An 18,594-nucleotide genomic window follows, 5' to 3' on the forward strand; every position below is an offset into this window, starting at 1 on the left:
TGAGTTGATGAAGTATTATCTTTCCTGCTGATGAATATTTAATACCTTATTGACTTGTAACTTTGCCTAAATAAACTGTTTTTGTTTATAAAGTTTTAGAATTCAGTAGTCATGAATCTGTACTGCCCTAGAAACTTAATTGTGAAGTGATCTTCAGAACTAGTTTATTTCCCGTGAGAACGCCAGGAAAGTTGGCCGTGTTTAGAAGGATGCTCCACTGCCTCATCTTTCCACTGGTCCAGTTGTGTCCTTTCCATTTGATTGCACTGGGCTGTAAGGAAGACTGAGTTCCCTCAATTAATAAGTGTGGCGAGTGTAAAGGAAATCAAGTATTATTTAATAGATATGTCTATTACATTATGTAATATTGCAGTATCTATTATTCAGTAGTTATGGCTATTATACTATGTAATGTTATATGATATGTATTATTTAATAGGTCTAGAATTCATCTTGTCACTTATTTTTGGCTTCATTAAAGAACTAAATTTAAAAATTAATACTAGCTTTATTTAATCTTGGAAATTATGACAGTTTTTACCTTAAAATCCATTAACTAATTATATAAATTCCTTCTTTATTTAGGCCTTATTTGCCACAGAGACTTTTGCTATGGGAATTAATATGCCAGCTAGAACTGTTTTATTTACAAATGCCCGTAAATTTGATGGGAAGGATTTTAGATGGGTAAGTAATTAATTGTATTTAAAAATAATAACTAATCTTTATTTTATCTCACATGACTTTGGCTCATATTGTTGAGATTTTTATTTCCAAATGCATAAGAGCTTCAAACGTAAATGGAGTTTCCCTAATCTGAAAATCTAAACTACTTCAAAACCTAAAACTTGAACACTGATGTAATGTCTCCAAAAAGTATTGGAATTTGAGACATATCAGATTTCAGAGTTTCAGATAAGAGATGCTCTGTTGGGTCTGTGGAGATATCTTAAAATCTGAAGTACTTCTGCTCCCAAGAATGGTAAGAAACAAGTTCCATCAACATTGATTCTTAGGTCCTTTGAATTGGTACCCAGCCCCTCAGTCAGATTCCTTTAGATGACTGGCTTTAGAGATAGGGTGCCAATGACTCTGGAGTTGTTTGAAGCACTCCCACTACAGTGGCTGTGTTCCACCCACCACTTCCCCTTCCTCTTTTAGAATAGAGGATCATAACAGTTTATACATGTCTCCTTTCCACAAAGGAAGGAAAGTTGAGAGTGTGGCTGAAACAGTGAATTGGGCTAACATGTAAATCGAATCTCACGGCAAGTATCCCATTCAGCAAGTGGTTACCAAGCTCAAGATAGAGAGGTAGAGTGCTAATAGATAGCACTGGGGTCTGAAAGTAAACACATAACTGGAGCTGTGTAGGGTGGCCCACACCTGTAGGCCCAGCACTTGGGATGTAAGGACAGCTTCGAAACTATCCTAGTCTGGACTAGTGAGTTCTAGGCCATACAGGGCTACATAGGGAGACCCTACCTCAAACAAAAAATAATTCCAACTTGCTGTCTGTCTGTTCTAAGACATATGTATAGGAAAGGTACATCATAAGAACAGAAGACGACTGGCTGGGGAGATGGTTCAGCAGTTAAGAGCACTGCCTGCTCTTCTAGAGGACCCAGGTTCAGTTCTCAGCACCCACATGGTGGCTAACAGCTGTCTCTGACTCCAGTTCCAGATAATCCGACAGCATCTTCTGACTTCTGTGGGCACTGTATTGTGTACAGATGGTGTACAGACGTGCATGCAGGAAAAGTGCCCATACAAGTAAATAAAATGTAAATAAACCTTTTTTTTCCCCATTAAAAACAACAGATGTCAATGGAGAAGTCTTACAGGAGAAGATAGTCCTTAAAATAAGCACCAGTGGCGGGGTATTTGTCAGGCCGGCAGCGAAGCATTGCTGGCTGGGAAGAAGGAGTGGTGAGGGAAGTAAGATGCATAGTTTGAGGGTTCCGTCTGTTCCAAAGGTTCACTGTCTGCCCTTTGGAAAAACTTAGACAGCTCTTTGCCTAAATTTTTCTCTTGAAATTAGTCATTTATTTTTCAGCTTAGAGTAGTAGTTTCCCATAATAATTACCAAAGTCCTGAAAAGTAATGATGAGAGAACCTTAAGGGCAAAACATTATTTTTTTCCAGTAACTAATTACCTTTATTTTTAAAACTTCTTTACATGTCAGTAGTAACTGCAAAATAAATTAGCAGTCCTTCCAAGAATTAACAATATCATTAAGCCAGTATATGTAACACAATAAGACGCTCGCGCGCGCGCGCGCGCGCACACATACACACACACACACACACACACGCACACACACACACACACACACACACACACACACGGTAGCGTTGTCTCATTATTTCCAAACTTGAACCCCAAACCAGTTTGAACTCTCCACTGTCATTTCCAAATACTGTCATCCATCCTTACAAATTTATGAAATCTTTGGAGGAATAATAGCAGTTTTCGAGTGCTGCACTCTAATCAGTGCTTCTCAACCTGTGGATTGCAGCCCCTTTTGGAGGGCTGAATGACCCTTTCACAGCGGTCGACGAAGACTCTCGGAAAACACAGATATTTACATTACGAATCCTAACAGTAACGAGATTGCAGTGCTGAAGTAGCAGTGGAGATAATTGTCTGGTTGGGGTCCTCACACCATGAGGAACTGTATTAAAGGGCTGCCGCATTAGAAGGTTGAGAAGCACCGCGTTAGAGCATTCCTTCAGCATGTGTGTTGCTGTGGTCCTCAGCCCTGTTCTTGAAGACCTGAAGTCTTGTACATTAAGACAGTTAACTGGTCTCCTCCTTCCACACTCTCCCTGGGGGACCCACTCAAATCCATTATGTGCGAACAACAGAGATTGAAGCCCTTGAGTTAGGAGCCTGTTTGCATTGCAGCACCTCTCTAAGCCAGGAGTTCTGCATGTAGACCTTTATGTAATAATCTTCATGTGGTTCTGTAGCCATGCTTGCTTGCTCTACGAACTTAGTAATCATGCTTCTGACCTAGCACATGCACAAAGCTTTGTTTTGTTTCAAGGCCTGGTGCATACCAAACAAGCACTCATTCTAGCAACCCCCAGCACCTGCACATGAAAAGAATTTTCTTAATGTGTTGGGTGCTATGCAAAAGGGAAATGATTTTGTGTCATGGATCCTGGATCAAGTGTTAAATAGATAAATTAAAGCAATCTGTATGATTCAAGGTCAAGATTATACAATTTAAAGCTAGTGATATACTGCATTGTAGTGATGCCTTTTGATTCTGCTCCGATTTTATTGGGCTGCCCTTTGACACATCTGATCTTATCAGTAGGCTTTTTGTTCGTTCTTCTGAAACCCTCTGTTCCTAGGCTATCAGTAGTATGTCTTCTTAAAACATTGGTTCTTAATTCTTCTTTAGTCATAAGTTTAGGGAAAAAACAGCGTAGATTTGGACTGTCTCTACAGGAGTAAAGTACTCAAACACATGTAGAAACCACGGCTGGTTGTTCAGGTGGGTCAGTGCTGCATGTGTAAGCTGCTTCTGTACCTGCCTCCGTTGGACAAACAGGACACCAGTAGTTTGGGTTGTCAGTTTTTTTTTTTTTTTTTGGTTTTTCGAGACAGGGTTTCTCTGTGTACTTTGGCTTTCTGGAGCTCATCTGTAGACGAGGTGGCGCCGCTGTTTATTGTCTGAGAGCAGCCATGAGGCACAAGAAAACCCACTATATTAAGGGAAGGGGATAGAAAGAGTGTGCGTAGGCCTATGGAATGACCGTGCAGAAAGAGAGAGAAGGAATAGGTGGATCCTGCTTTTATAGGTCGTTGTCCTTGTCCGTCCTTCCCGTGGCCCCCTGTGCATATGGGCTTACGTAGTTACACCACGCATGTGTATAGATTATGTAGGACGTAAGGCCCTAGGATGACTAGGCATCTTGCCTGGCTACTGGACAGTGCATTCTCGGTCATGAGCTGGGGGAGTGGCTAGGAATTCTAACAAGTTTCTTCACCTTTATAAGGTCAGAAAGCCTGATTGTTCCCCATTAGATTGGTCTTACTGACAAATGAACCTACTAGCCCCCAGAGACACTTACCAAGAACTGTACCCCCTTCCAGGGGGGCCAATTTCATGTTAATTTAATTTTGAAGATTAAGAAGTTATTATGGTCAAGTAAGAAGTTAATAGTTGTTGAGTTTGCTTTGTAGTTAGTGTTCTTAGGTTTTGGTTGGTTTGGGTTTTTTTTTGTTGTTTGTTTTCATAATAATCTAGCCAAAAGGTATTTTTTTATGTCAGTGTATTAGCCAGTATTTCCTGGGGGGCTTTCAAAAATAGGCAGTTATTGATTTAGTGAATATGTTGTTATTTTAGAACTAAAATTTAGGTTTCATGAGATTCTCACATGTTTTTTATTGTTGTGCCTTAACTTGACCAAAAGTTCATTTTTTTAAGTGGTTTTGTGAAATGAGAAAATTGTTTGTGAATTCTACAATAAGAGAAAATATCAGAATATATTTTTTTAACCAGATTTTCTTCTAAATTTGAGAATGTTTTCATATTCAGATTTCCTCTGGTGAGTACATTCAGATGTCTGGCCGTGCTGGAAGGAGGGGAATGGATGACCGAGGAATTGTAATTCTTATGGTAGATGAAAAGATGAGCCCAACAGTTGGAAAACAACTACTTAAGGTAAGACTCTCTGTTCTTTCTCCAGGATTCTAGGCTAGACTTTGTCTAGATGAGTTGATACTCTGTGACTCTCTGGGCTTAGGAAGGTAGAAGAACTTTACCGTTTATATTGTTCCATCTGATAGGCAGAGCAGTTAGCAACTCATGCAGTGGAAATAATGGGTGTGCAGATGGCCAGAAAGGGCGGATTTAGGAAGCTCTGTACCTGCCTCCTCTGTTGGCCAGTGTTCTAACCATGAGAACACGAGGTAGGGTACCTGATACCAGTACTTCAGGTTGTCTGCTGCTTTACCTTTGTGAGGGTAAAAAGCCCCAAACATTGAATCAGTACTTTGCCTTTGGCTCAGCCTCTTTAATTACAAATATCCTAATCATAAACCTAAGTTTTTCAACTGTACTGCAGAATAGCCTTTCCTTGTACCTTAATTTTCTTCTTTTTTTTTTTATAACCATTCATCTTTTGTGTGGGAGGGCAGTGTGCCATAGCTCACTTGTGGAGGTCAGAGGATAGCCTGCAGGTGTCAGTTTCTTACACCATGTGGATTCTAGGGATTGAAATTAGTCTTCAGGCATGGCGGCAAACACCTTTACCAGCTGAGCCATCTAGCTGGCATTCATTGTGAGTTTTGGTTAGTCTGGGATTTTCGTTTGTTTTGTTTTAGGCAGGGTCTCATGAAGTCTAGGTCACCCTCAGACTTGCTGTGTAGCTTTTAAGCTGGCTTTAAACTCTTCCTGATCCTCTTGTCTAAGTACTAGATTACAGGTGTGTGTCACCACAGCTGGGCTTTAAAGGTCTTCTTAAGGAAGTTGGCTCTGGTTGCTTTCCTTCTTCACTTAGATGTTATGAAAGCCCTTAGGAAATAGAAAATGTAACATCAATTAAAAACACAGTATTAACTGCTAGCTCATTAGCTTCTGGGGGGCGGGAGTTAAAGGTGTGTACCACCACCACCCGGAGCTCATTAGCTTCTTTAACTGAAGCTTTAGCATGTTTTGATTGATTTGTGTCTGTGTCTATGAAATATGCTGTTTACCTTTTAACACTTAGGAACTATTTGAAGAATTTGAAATAGGGTATACTATAGCAAAAATAGATAAAAGTGTATATATATATTCTGCATTTTCATGTGAGTGATGTTAAAGTTCATCTATATGTATTTATAGTCGTATGCAGAGCAAGCAACAATATGGTAGATGGTAGCAGCACTTTTTAAAAGTAGTTTTTATTATTTGATTAATTTATACATTATAAAATGTGTCTTGATCATATCTGCATCCAACTGGTAGTTGAATTGTCCTCCTAACTTAGCCTTCTGGGTGCTAGGACTGTAGACATTTGTCACTCTGTGAGCATTTGGTATCTAGTTTTCAGTGTCGATGACCAACACTCGAGAGACTATTTATTTTCTTCAAAGGTGTGTGTGTGCTTGTGTGTAGGCTTGCATGCTTGTGTGTGCACTACCTCTTTGCAAGTACCTGAAGCCAGAAGAGGCTGGATTTCCTGGAAAGGGAGTTCCTGATGGGTAAGAGCCATCCAGTGTGGGTGCTGGGAACTGAGCTTTCTCTTCACCACTGAGCTGTCTCTCCAGCCCTGGAGGACTGTTTATAAACAGCCACGAAAATTATGCAAAACTGAAGCTTCAAACTCTACCAGACAGATACATTTAAAATAACTTGTTTCTCTGTCATTTTTCATCTATTTCAAGGGGAGAAAATACAACATTTGGTGTGAGGTGTGTGATTGATTTCAGTATCTGAATGTAGGAAATTTACTTCTCATATCTTATTGCTGAACAAAGTCATGAATCAAAATGGAGTTATATTTAGGAATATTTAGTTGGCAGCAAAAGAAATTGAACCCAGGATATTTAGGATGGTAACCATAGTAACCCAAACATGGTTTGACGAACTGTTTAATAAGAATGATAGCAGTGATGAGCAAAAATATTAATCTAAAGTACACTGAAACAGCATCTACAGTAGTTGATTTAAAAGAAGGAATAAAGCAGAAGAAATAACTTGTAAATTAGAATGTAGGTTGCTGTCCTTGCTCTGTGATCTGACAAGTTAGTCAGAATAAATGGTATGACCATATTTTTTATCCAGATTAGAAAAGAAGTGGTTGTATTTATCAATGTGCTAGGGAAGTTATAAGGGCTTTGGGTTCATTGGATGTGGAATGCCATTTTAGGTGTCAAGGCCCTGAGGATTCAGGTGAGCTAGAATAAACATTTGCTGTTTATTTAAGTCCAGATTTCAAAGAAAAGGTAATACGAGGGGGAAAACCCAGAAAATTAAAGGCAGGATCTATTTGTAGAATTTCAAAGTAGCTGAAATTGTCTTAAATTTCATTCTTTTCCATAAATCTAGGTTCCTGTTAACTCTACCTGTTTGAGATCTTCTTTTTAAAGTAAATAGAATCAGAGTTTTAGAAACATTGTGACTGGTACTCTAGTGCAGGTCTCTCTTAGCTTTTTTTTTTTTTTAAATGTGGGAACACTTCATTCAAAACTTGAGTAAAACTACTACTACTCCTCACAGATTTGTCTCCACACATTTAAATGCGGAAGTCCCAGCACTTAAGCACCCATACAGCATTTCTTGAGTTTGTCACGCCACTGAGAGCCGTGTGGCAGAAGTAGCAGCACCTGGGTTTCAGGATGTGTTTTCTAGGAGTTCATCTTTTAAAAACTCGCCACTATTTTATAAGAGTTTAAGACAACAATGCTCACTCTTCATGTCACATGAAGAGAGATGTGGAAAGAGTCATGCCTTTTAAGTTAGGCATGGACTAGAAATAGAGAGCACTTACTTAGAAAGGAAAAGCACTCCAAGAATGGAACTGGGTGAATGAGCTGAGGAAAGAATCCAAAAAAAAAAAAAAAAAATTTGATGTTTCTTTCATATGGCTATACAACTGCTTTCGCACCTGCAAAGTATTTTATAAAGAAAAAGATACTTCTCAAGAGCCACTGTTACAAACTGTGAGCTTAGATGTTGAGGCAATATTTTGGATAAAAAAACTTTGGTGCAAGCTAACAGTTTTCTACAGTAAAAATGTACAACAAAATAGTGCCTAGTTATCCTGTCTCTTCTTTGGTACCAGCCACATTTGGAGGTGTAAAAGAATTACCAAAGTATAGAGAAAGACCTGTAACGTGGGAAATATGTCAGCAGCTTTTCTGTCACAGATTTCCAGTATACTGTTTTTCTCCAGATACTGCTTTGAAATATCAGTACATTTTGTCACTACATGCCCAGTCATGCTGCAGCCACTAATCTCAGCCTAAGGTGCAGGTCTCTGACCTGCTCCATGCTCGTCACAGGCTGTTAGAACAGACTCCACTTAGCATCCTTAAAGAGCCAGCCAGATGGAGCATCAGCATGGACTGTCACTGTGCCAGAAGGAGAATATAGCTTTTCCTACCAGCAGTTAAACACATGGTCAGAAAGTGACACGTCATTTTCCACCACATTCATTGATCCTACCTGCTGGGAGACCAAAAGACAATACTGCTTTGTGCCTGGAAGGAGAGAGCTAAGCATATTTTGCGTATAGTTTTTGAACCACTATATCGCCTACTGATTTTAGTCACCCTTGACTTATGAAGAGATTAAACATTTTATCACTTTGCTTCGATGCACCAAAAAAAAAAAAAAAGAGCTTATATATTTCTGTATTTGTTAGTGTAGGATAAAGTATTAAGCATATTACAAGTCTTGTATAAATTTATTTCGGAAATGTGCACAATTGTCCTGCTTTTTCTTGAAGGGCTCAGCTGACCCTCTGAATAGTGCTTTCCATCTGACCTATAACATGGTTTTGAACTTACTACGAGTAGAAGAGATTAACCCCGAGTACATGCTGGAAAAGTCCTTCTATCAGTTCCAGCATTACAGAGCAATCCCAGGAGTGGTGGAGAGTAAGTATGGAATTTCCTCGTTTAACTGGACCTGACTGCCTTACTGGTTGTTTTGATCACTTTTCTTTCTAGCACAGCAAATCCTGGCCATTAAGATAAAGAATGTAGAATTGTATTCTGGGTTTATAGACTGGAATATTCAAAATAAACGTAGGCAATTCTGACAAGATACTTTTTTCTAGTTAGATCAACCACAGTGTAATTTATGATTTTAATATATATCTCATTCAAATTCATGTCCTTGAATAATGTAACAAAAAGCTCAATATACAATTTGCTATGTAAAATGAATATATTAGTCTTGACAGCACACAAGAAGTGCTCTAACCGGCTGGGGAGAGGGCTCAGTCAGTAGAGTGCCTGCTGTACACGCATGGGGACTTGAATTTGGGTCCTAACATGCATGGCTTTGGTTAGTTTGTTTTTCAATTACGTGTGGTGGCACATGACTGTAACCCTAGTAAGATGAAATAAGAAGAAGGTGGATTCCTAATGTTCACTGGCCGGCCAGTCTAGCTAGTTGGGAAACTCCATTCATTAAGAATCTGTGTCTTAAAAGATAAAGTAGAGAGCAATATAGGAAAACACATCAGCCTCTGGCTTTGAAACACATACACACATTTGCATGTGCATCCCTACACACACACACACACACACACACACACACACACACACACGGTATGCACACACAAAAAGAAGGCTATAACCTTGTGAATGATTAAGAAACTTCAGTATTTTAACTTGGGTTTGAATTGACCAGTTTGAAATTTTTTTTTTTTTTTTTTTTTTTTTTTTTTTGGTTTTTCAAGACAGCATTTCTCTGTGTAGCTTTGCGCCTTTGCCTGGAACTCACTTGGTAGCCCAGGCTGGCCTCGAACTCACAGAGATCCGCCTGCCTCTGCCTCCTGAGTGCTGGGATTAAAGGCGTATGCCACCGCCGCCCGGCGAAAATATCTAATTCTTAATATACACAGACAGCTGTACAACCTCAGCTGCTGCTTTGTAGTTCTTTTATCCTGTTTTCTTTCTTTCTTTCTTTCTTTCTTTCTTTTTTTTTCTTCTTTCTTCCTTTCTTTCTTTCTTTCTTTCTTTCTTTCTTTCTTTCTTTTTTTTTTTTTTAGCTGAGGATCGAACCCAGGGCCTTGCAGCACTCTTACCACTGAGCTAAATCCCCAGCCCTTATCCTGTTTTCTTAATGTGCACTCTTGTACTAATTGTGGCACTTAACATTGGTATTGCTCATTAAATACCCTATACATAACTGTTAAGTGCTAATAGTCACATTATAGATTTCTTTCTTTCACTGATGTAGAGGATTACACATACTGATTTTTAAGATAACCCAGATTACATGAAGTATAATGTGCCAGCCTTAGAGAGGTAAATTTACTTAAACATGAAAACAACTTCATTCTCCCTTCTTACAGACAGGCACACACATGCGCATACATACACACACACCAATACTCACTAACACTGCAACGACAACTATTTCTTCTATCCTTAAATATTTCAGGCTTTAGTTTAACAAAGATTCTCCAGCGTATACATCAAAGCTGGAAGGAGCGTTGGCATCATCTTATCAATACACAACTGTAGGAGTGCAGAGAATCAGTAGTGTAAGGTTGCATGTTTGATTGGTGGTGACATTGGGAATCTCACTACCAACCAGCACTGTTTTTGTGAAAGCGTGCCTTGTTCCTTTGTGGTGAGTTGACAAAATAGATATCACCATTTAATTGAAAACATGACAAAAGCTGACTAACGAAAAGTGAGCTCAAGTTAGTGTGTGTGTGTGTGTGTGTGTGTGTCTCTCGTGCCTGCCTGTGTGTGTGTCTGTCACTCTGTGTATGTGTCTGTCCAGCCATGACACACACTTGGGCGTCAGAGGACAACTTGATTTCCTCCTCCTACTGTGTGGGTCTTGGGGATTGACTCAGGTCATCAGACTTGGGAAGGGAGCACCTTTCCCCGTAGAGCCCTCTGGCTGCTTTTTAAATCTCACTTTTACTTACACTTTCATCAGCAAAGTGGAAATTTTTGAAACATCTTAAAAAATTAGTAAGAAGTTTATAATTTCAGGAGATACTGCATTTCAGTAATTTCTCTCACTACACAGTGCCCCTTATTTGTGTCTGATAAACTGTAGTGTTAGCAGATAGGAAAGTATGTTTCTAGTTTCAGAGAGTATACTTTTACAGAAACTGAATTTCTTGTCGGTGAGAACTATATAATAACGTTTTTAAAATGAAGGTTAAATTTATGTTGGATTTGGTTTTGAATACAGGAGGTATAAAAACAGAAGGAGATTGATTAGTTCTGCCTCCTACTATGGCAATTCCACATTTTCTTAGAAACGGACCAAGAGCTTGCAGTGGTTTCACAGACTTGCCGTGGCAGGTACCGCCGGGCCGTGCACGAGTAGGATGTCTGTCGTTCTCCCATACCTGGTCCACCGTGAGACGGCTGCTGAGTCCGAGTGCCGACAGGCAGAGGCTAGTTTGGGGTGCCTGCCTCCTGATTCTCTTCCCCCGTCCTCTCCTTCCCTCTCTTGTTGACTCTTCTTCTTTATTTTGACAAGATCCCCTTTAAACTTCCTATTTTACAGCTCCAAAGGAGATGTTTCAGGTACCGTAGAAAATAAAGGGAAAACTAAAACCCTATAATGGCATCCAGCTGGGTTCAGATTGTTTGTTAAGTAAAAACAAAAAGTCTGAGTGGTAAATGAGTGTGTGCCGCTGTAAGCTCACCCGTCCACGTTATATGGAGGCAGGGACTGACAGGAGAATATTCCCTTATCATGCTTTCCCTTGTCTTTTGAGACAGTAGCTCACAGATTCAGCTAGACTGATCAGCCAGCAAACTCCCTTCCTCTCTAAAGGAAGCATTTGGCTACAAACTAAAGGTTTATAGCTTTGTTTTATGTGTTGTTTTGTAAAATACTGGGGCTCTTCATGGTGGTAACCATACTGACAGTGACACCAGCTTCTTGGGCCATGTGATTGGGGTGTAAGATTCGGTACCCTCCCACCCCATCTTCATTTCACTATCCACTGTTGTCGTCGTCGTCGTTGTCGTCGTCGATGTCGATAGAAATAGTAAGTGAACTCTTCCAGAGAGAAAGAGTCCATGTGCTGACTGCACACTGGTCTGAGTGGTACGGTGACCTGATCTTCTTTACCCACCTTTGTCGCTGATGTGCATGCGCTATGTGTGCACACCCATTAGTCACTCGGGGGTTTAGCTTGTCAATTGGATGTCACAGTGTTTGTAGTCAAGGAACCCTTATTTTACTAATAATGACGCCAAGGTGCAGCAGTAGTGATGTGCCACAAAGAATCGATAAAGTCCTTCTGTGTAAGGATCATCTCACATATATATATCGTGGAAAGAAGTGTGAAGCCTGTAATACCAACAGACTGGACTTCTGAGTGGGACCATTGCAAGTTTGAGACCGGTTTGGGCATCTTACGGAGAAGCAGTAAGGGAAAAAAAGTTAATTTATATTATATATTTTTAAAAGTCGGGGGTTGGGGAGATGGCTCACTTAAAGTACTGTGGTATAAGTGTGAGGACCTGAGTTTAAATTCTAAGCACCCTGTAAAAAGCTAGGCGCGGTGAAGCGTGCTGGTAATTCCGGTGCTAAAAGGTGGGGGTTCACTGGTCAGTAAAAATGATGGGGAGGTGGTTGAGAAAGGCATTCCAATGTCAGCCTCTGGCCTCCACATATACCCACATGGGCAAGCCTTCCTATTCACCCACATGCACGTACAATCCTCCCCGCCCACACACACACACACACACACACACACACACACACACACACACACACACACGGCCACAATTACAGCTTAGTGGTAGAGTGCTTTTCTAGCAAGCACACTGCCTTGTGTATAATCCTTAATACCACAGGAAATATAAATAAATATAGCACAACATATTGAGAGGTGGAGACCATATTCATATAACAATCAAGGGATTTTGTACTTTGTGATGTACAAAGTACATCTCCAGAATGCATGTACTGTGCATCTTGGAACTTGTCACCCACTGAATAAAAGAACTGCTGTGTTCTTATTGAATTAATTTGTTTCAGTAGGGACCACATAGGCAACTTTGCCTTAGTAGTTTCTGTATTTCCTAATTCTTACGTTTATATTGTTATCATCTCCCTCTCCCCTCTTTTTTGTTTTGATTTTAGTTGTGTTTTTTGTTTGTTTTTTTTTTTTAGACAGGGTTTCTCTGTGTAGCTTTGCGCCTTTCCTGGGACTCACTTGGTAGTCCAGGCTGGCCTTGAACTTACAGAGATCCGCCTGGCTCTGCCTCCCGAGTGCTAGGATTAAAGGCGTGTGCCACCACCGCCTGGCTGTTTTGATTTTAAGACAGGGTCTTACTGTGTAGTCCAGGCTTCCCTCAAACTCAGCAAACCTGTCTCCAGCTTCCGTGAGTATTGAGCTTACAGGCATGAACCACTCACTATCCCTGGCTACATCATCACTTTTGAAAGCTACAAATGCAAAAAGATGCAGAGGTGGTGGTCTTTAATTTTTTAGTCAGCCTCAGACTGTAGCCTAGGCTGGACTGGAACAGCCCAGGTCTTCCCAAACTCACAGCGATGGTTGGCTTTGGTTTTCCAAGTGCTTGGCTTGAGTCACCACACCTAACTCTGAACTTGTGACAGCTGCTACAAGAGTGCTATTTATTTACAGAGTTACTGCGGCTGCTTGAAATTACTCTAATTTTTCACTCAGTAGTTCAGTGATTAGAGATAGAAGGGACACATCCAGGCAGATGCTCCCCTTAAAACTCTGTCTACTGAGTCCTGCATGTTACTTTGTAACTCTAGGTATGACAGAGCAATTATCACTTCTCTGTATTTTCATCTTTATACTTATTCAGCCTAGGGCCTTGTGCATGCTAGACAAGAACTCTATCACTGCTCTCAAACTTTTTGATGACTTCAGTTTGTCCACTATTCTTCTGTAGACCTATTTTAAATTTGTAGGTTGAGGTAGATGTGTGGGTACATATATGTGTAAGGGTGCACTTGCCTATATGTGTATATATGGAGGCTAGAAGTTGACAGTGAGTGTCTCCCTCTGTGTTCTGCACCTTTCTTGTTTTTTTTTTTTTTTTTTTTTTGTGGTTTTTTTTTTTGTTTTTTTTTGTTTTGTTTAGTTTTTGGTGTGTGCATGTGTTTGTATATATGTGCAGATGTGGAGGCCAGAGGTGGGCATCAGGTAGCCTCCTCTTAGCATTCTTTGCCTTATTCCCTTGAGACAGGTTCTTTCCCTGAACCTGGAACACTCCTTTTGCTATGCTGGTGGCCATCATGCCCAAGTGATCTTTCTGTTTCTCTCCCATACCACTGGGTTACAGGCATGAGTGGCCATACTTAGTGTTTTATGTGAATGCTAGAGCCAAACTCAGGTCATCAAATTTACGGAACAAACATTCTTGTTCATTTAACTATCTCCTTAGCCTTCCACATTTTTTCTTCTTTTCTCCCGTGACTTTATTTAATTATTTTGGGAGTGTGGTACATATGTCCTGGCATACATATGACTCCAGGAGTCAGTTCTTACCTCCACCATGTGGGTCCACCAAGCAGGGGATTGAAGTGCATTGGGATTAGTGGTACATACCTTTATCTGCTGAGCCGTCTTTCTGACCCTGCCTTATTTTTCAGATAAGATTTGTCTTTTTAGGCTAGCCTAGCTGACCAGCAAACCTCCAGGATCTGTCTGTCTCTCCCCTGTAATACTGGGGCTACAGAGGTGCCTGCCATGGGTGCCAGGGATTTAAATGAGGTCCTCACCGTTATACAGCAAAGAGCCACGGAGCATCTCTCCATCCCCTTCTATAAACCAGCAGTTTGGGTTTTTTTGTTTTTGTTTTTTTTTTTTTCTGGCAATTTACTCTATCATGTGTGCTGTTACTGATAGCATTCTAGTCTTTAGGGAATTAAACTCAGTTTCTGTTAGCGGAACAAGTTCATTTAAAAGTAACTAGGAACACAAAAGTGCAGCCATCTTAGGGAACAGTCTGTGCAAAGCCTGCTAGTATAATAAAATGACTAATAGTACAGTTGCAGCATCCTTCTAGTTTCTTCATTACGCTGTGACTAGGAACGTTCTATATGTGGTTTGAACTAGTCTCTAGGAAAGCTTTGTGAGTCACGTAGACAGTCTTATCCTCCTCTCTCTTCAGTTGTTAAAAGTTGAAGCATACACGTTAAATAGAAGTTTGATATAAATCCAAAGAAGAGTCCATAATAAATTCCAGTGTCTATTGTGTATGGACTTTAAACAGAATAACTGTAGAATGAAGTTGAGACCTTACCTCACATTATGAATAACAATGAACTCAACTGTTTTAAGTGCTGAAACTAGAAGATTCAAACAGCATAGACACAAATCTCTTTAGATTTGAATTTGCCGATGATTTCTTAGATTTGATACCACAAGTATGAACAAATACATAAATGAATCAATTGGATTTCAACAAAAGTAAAAACTTGTTCTTGAAACTATGGATGGTGTAGAATATTATTTTAAGGTGTGATATTTTTGTTTATGTTGCATTTGTTTAACTCTGTGAAGCTGTGTTACTGTGCCTGTGTTACACAAATCCTACGTGGTCTTATAATAAAAACCTGGAGTCAGATATTGGGACAAATACTGAAAGATCAGAGGAAACAAGCCACAGCCACTTCTCACCTCACCAGCTCCTCAGCCGAAAAAGAGAAGATCCGGTCTCCACCAATCCTCTGACTGAATGCCTCTGAGTCCTCAGAGGAAAGGCTCCTAGTTCCTGTCTCCTCACGCCTTATATGCCTTTCTCGTCTCAGCCATTTCACTTCCTGTCTCAACCTTCCTAGTGCTGGGATTAATGGCATGTGTGTGCTTCCCAAATACTGGGGTTAAAGGTGTGTGCCACCACTGCCTAGCTTTGTTTCTCTCCTAGACTGGATCAATCTCTTGTAGCTCATTGTGGCCTTGAACTCACCAAGATCCAGGTGGATCTCTGCCTCCTGAGTACTAGGATTAAAGGTATGTGCCACCACTGCCTGACCTCTATGTTTAACTGTGGCTGGCTCTGTCCTCTGATATTCAGGCAAGTTTTATTATAATACAACAAAATATCACCATGTGCCTGTCTAAAACACCTGATGGTCTAATAAAGACATGAACGGCCAATAGCAAGCCAGGAGGAAGGATAGGCGGGGCTGGCAGGCAGAGAGACTATATAGAAGGAGAAATCTGGGAGCCAGGAAAAAAGTAGCCAGAGAAGGAGGAGGACATCGGGGACTAGCCACACAGCAAGCCAAGGAGTAAGAGTAAGATTCACAGAAGTAAGAGAACGGGAAAAGCCCAGAGGTGAAAGGTAGACGGGCAATTTAAAGTTAAGGAAAGTTTGCAAGAAACAAGCCAAGCTAAGGCTGGGGATTTATATTTGGGAGCTAGGTGACAGGCCTCTCAAAAGAGCAAAAACAACAACATATGGAGAAGATAGAAATGTGATAAATATTTAAAAACCCTCTATCTAATAAAAAAGAAAAAAAATCTAGATCCAGAATGTATAATATACTCTTAGGACTCAACAAAAGACAGTTCAGTTTAAAAATGGACATGGGCTAGGTGTGTGGCTTAACAGTTGGATACTTTTCTAGCACCTGCAAGGCCCTGGGTTTATTCCCTAGTTCTTCAAAAAGTAAATAATAAACTAATGATAAACCATAAAGAAATGGTAAGAAGTACATAGTGGGATGCTGATCATCATTGCTGAGAAATACAGTTCTAAAACTACTTCGCACACTCTTGGGATCAGTACTTTTTTAAAAAGCTAAACAACAAAATGGTATGTTACTGTAGAAAATTGTTAGAGTTCCTCTGGTGTAATGGGGAATTACCACATGACTCAGCACCTCTACTCATGGTTAAGTTGAAACCGTGTTCAAACAGAGGCTGTCCATGAATATTTATAATAGCACCTTGGACATTGCTGAAGAGTAAAAGTGGGGTATACATCCATCAACTGTGAATGTTTGAGTGAGTGTATGTTTTTACAAAGTTCTGAAACCATATAATGGTGTTAAATTCTCTGTGATGTATATTTTTCCATAGCAAAAATAATTGAACACTGGATTGAAAGCATAATGGAGTGCTTTAGGAAAGGAGCCTAACACTGGAAGGGCAGAGTAGGGAGTAGAATCATAGGCAGTAGGTTAGCACAGAGCATAATGCCCAGAGGAAGACAGTGAACTGACTTTTAGTGGAGAGAAGGCAGATGAGACCCAGTCCTTCTCATAGAATCTCAGTGACTGACTTTGTTCTCTAGAATCGTAATAGAAAAATAGTCCTGGGTGTGATTTATGTGAGATGTGTAGAGTTTTTCATAGCATCATCTGTGCTTTATTTGCAGAGGTAAAGAACTCAGAAGAGCAGTATAATAAAATAGTAATCCCCAATGAAGAAAATGTGGTCATCTATTACAAGATTAGGCAGCAGCTTGCCAAGCTGGGGAAAGAGATTGAAGAATATATTCATAAACCAAAATACTGCTTACCATTTCTACAGCCAGGTCGCTTGGTAAAGGTACGCCCTCGTTTCTCTCTAAAATGTTAGTGTATTACAGTATCTGAAAACCTTTTGATTAAAGACTGTTGTTTATATTGGCAAATGTCTCCTGTTATAGGATGTGATCAGGATCTGTCATTTGACTGTTTGATATTGTCCCTATTTTGACGTTTACATGAAGGCTTTCAGTTAACACTTTTCCGTTTTCTGTTGTGAGATGCTACCTAAAAATGAGCCAGTTTGCAGTCTGAAATCATTAGATATAAAATACTTTAAAATGTCAGAACATTAGCATTTGTTTTCCAGTTGAAAGATTCCTATTGTGGCAGTACTGAGAGCTGATGAAATCTAGTGCTGGATGTTTTGTTTGGTTTTGTTTTACTATAGATCTTTTAAAAGCATTAGGAAAATTTAAAAATCTGATTAGCCTGTAATGTAGCTAGATATAGAAGGCTACAATTGCATATTCAATATGAACACTGTTTTTGACTTCTTTTTTATTTCCAGGTGAAAAATGAAGGAGATGATTTTGGTTGGGGAGTAGTGGTGAATTTCTCAAAAAAGTCAAATGTTAAGGTAAACTGTTGCCCTTGAAGAGATAGGGGGATTTTCTAATAGCAGATTCCAATTTCAGGAGTTCACATTTCTCCTCTTTGTGTCCATCAGATTGTTGCCTACCACAGCTAAATAATAATAATAATAATAATAATAATAATAATAATAATAGGCACATGACACATGATTGATTTAATTTCAAGAATAGCCACTCTTCTAACAATTTAACAAGATCATATTTTATTTCGTAGAGATAGATTTATGATACTACTGATTTTGTTGCTTTTCTAAATTTTACACACTACTCAGAAACTTGCAATGGTATTTGATGTCATAGGTCATCATGGTCACATTATTAAGTTAAAATTAATAAGCATCCGAGTTATTCCTTCCTGTGCTTTGCCATCAACAGGACTGCTTTGAAGGCTACAGAGACCACCTTAGAAGTAAACGTTAGTGAGAAAATAAGCCCTGTTCACACAGAGTTAATTCTCTTACCTTTTTGATCCTGCTTTTCTAGCCTAATTCTGGCGAGCTGGACCCTTTGTATGTGGTGGAAGTGCTCCTGCGCTGTAGCAAAGAAAGCCTGAAAAATTCTGCTACTGAGGCAGCAAAGCCAGCAAAGCCTGACGAGAAAGGAGAGATGCAGGTGTGTGTGCTTTTCACCTCCAGATGACTCTATGAGCTTTAGATGTAAGACACTGAAAAATAGTAAGAGAAAGAGACAAAGGAAAAATGAGTGTAAGGAGCACTGGTCTCACCTACCATGTGAAATACTCACTCTCTTGTTTGTGTGTGATTGGTTGTATTCTCCTGGTGGTGGGGCTTGCTCCCAAGAGCTTGTGCATGGTGCATGCT

The 18,594-nt window shown here is 39.8% G+C and overlaps 1 protein-coding gene across 1 annotated transcript in view; it reads left to right on the forward strand.

Moving 5' to 3' along the window:
* Mtrex (Mtr4 exosome RNA helicase) overlaps window positions 1-18,594 on the forward strand; it is a 78,532-nt gene that overhangs the window by 33,408 nt on the left and 26,530 nt on the right. The window contains exons 14-19 of the mRNA XM_028884460.2: window positions 586-687; window positions 4,554-4,679; window positions 8,452-8,602; window positions 17,027-17,199; window positions 17,689-17,757; window positions 18,257-18,385. Of these exons, the coding sequence (XP_028740293.1) occupies window positions 586-687; window positions 4,554-4,679; window positions 8,452-8,602; window positions 17,027-17,199; window positions 17,689-17,757; window positions 18,257-18,385 (750 nt within the window). The remainder of the gene's footprint in view (window positions 1-585; window positions 688-4,553; window positions 4,680-8,451; window positions 8,603-17,026; window positions 17,200-17,688; window positions 17,758-18,256; window positions 18,386-18,594) is intronic.

The sequence above is a fragment of the Peromyscus leucopus genome, chromosome 11, assembly GCF_004664715.2.
Source record: "Peromyscus leucopus breed LL Stock chromosome 11, UCI_PerLeu_2.1, whole genome shotgun sequence".
NCBI classification, from domain to species: Eukaryota; Metazoa; Chordata; class Mammalia; order Rodentia; family Cricetidae; genus Peromyscus; species Peromyscus leucopus.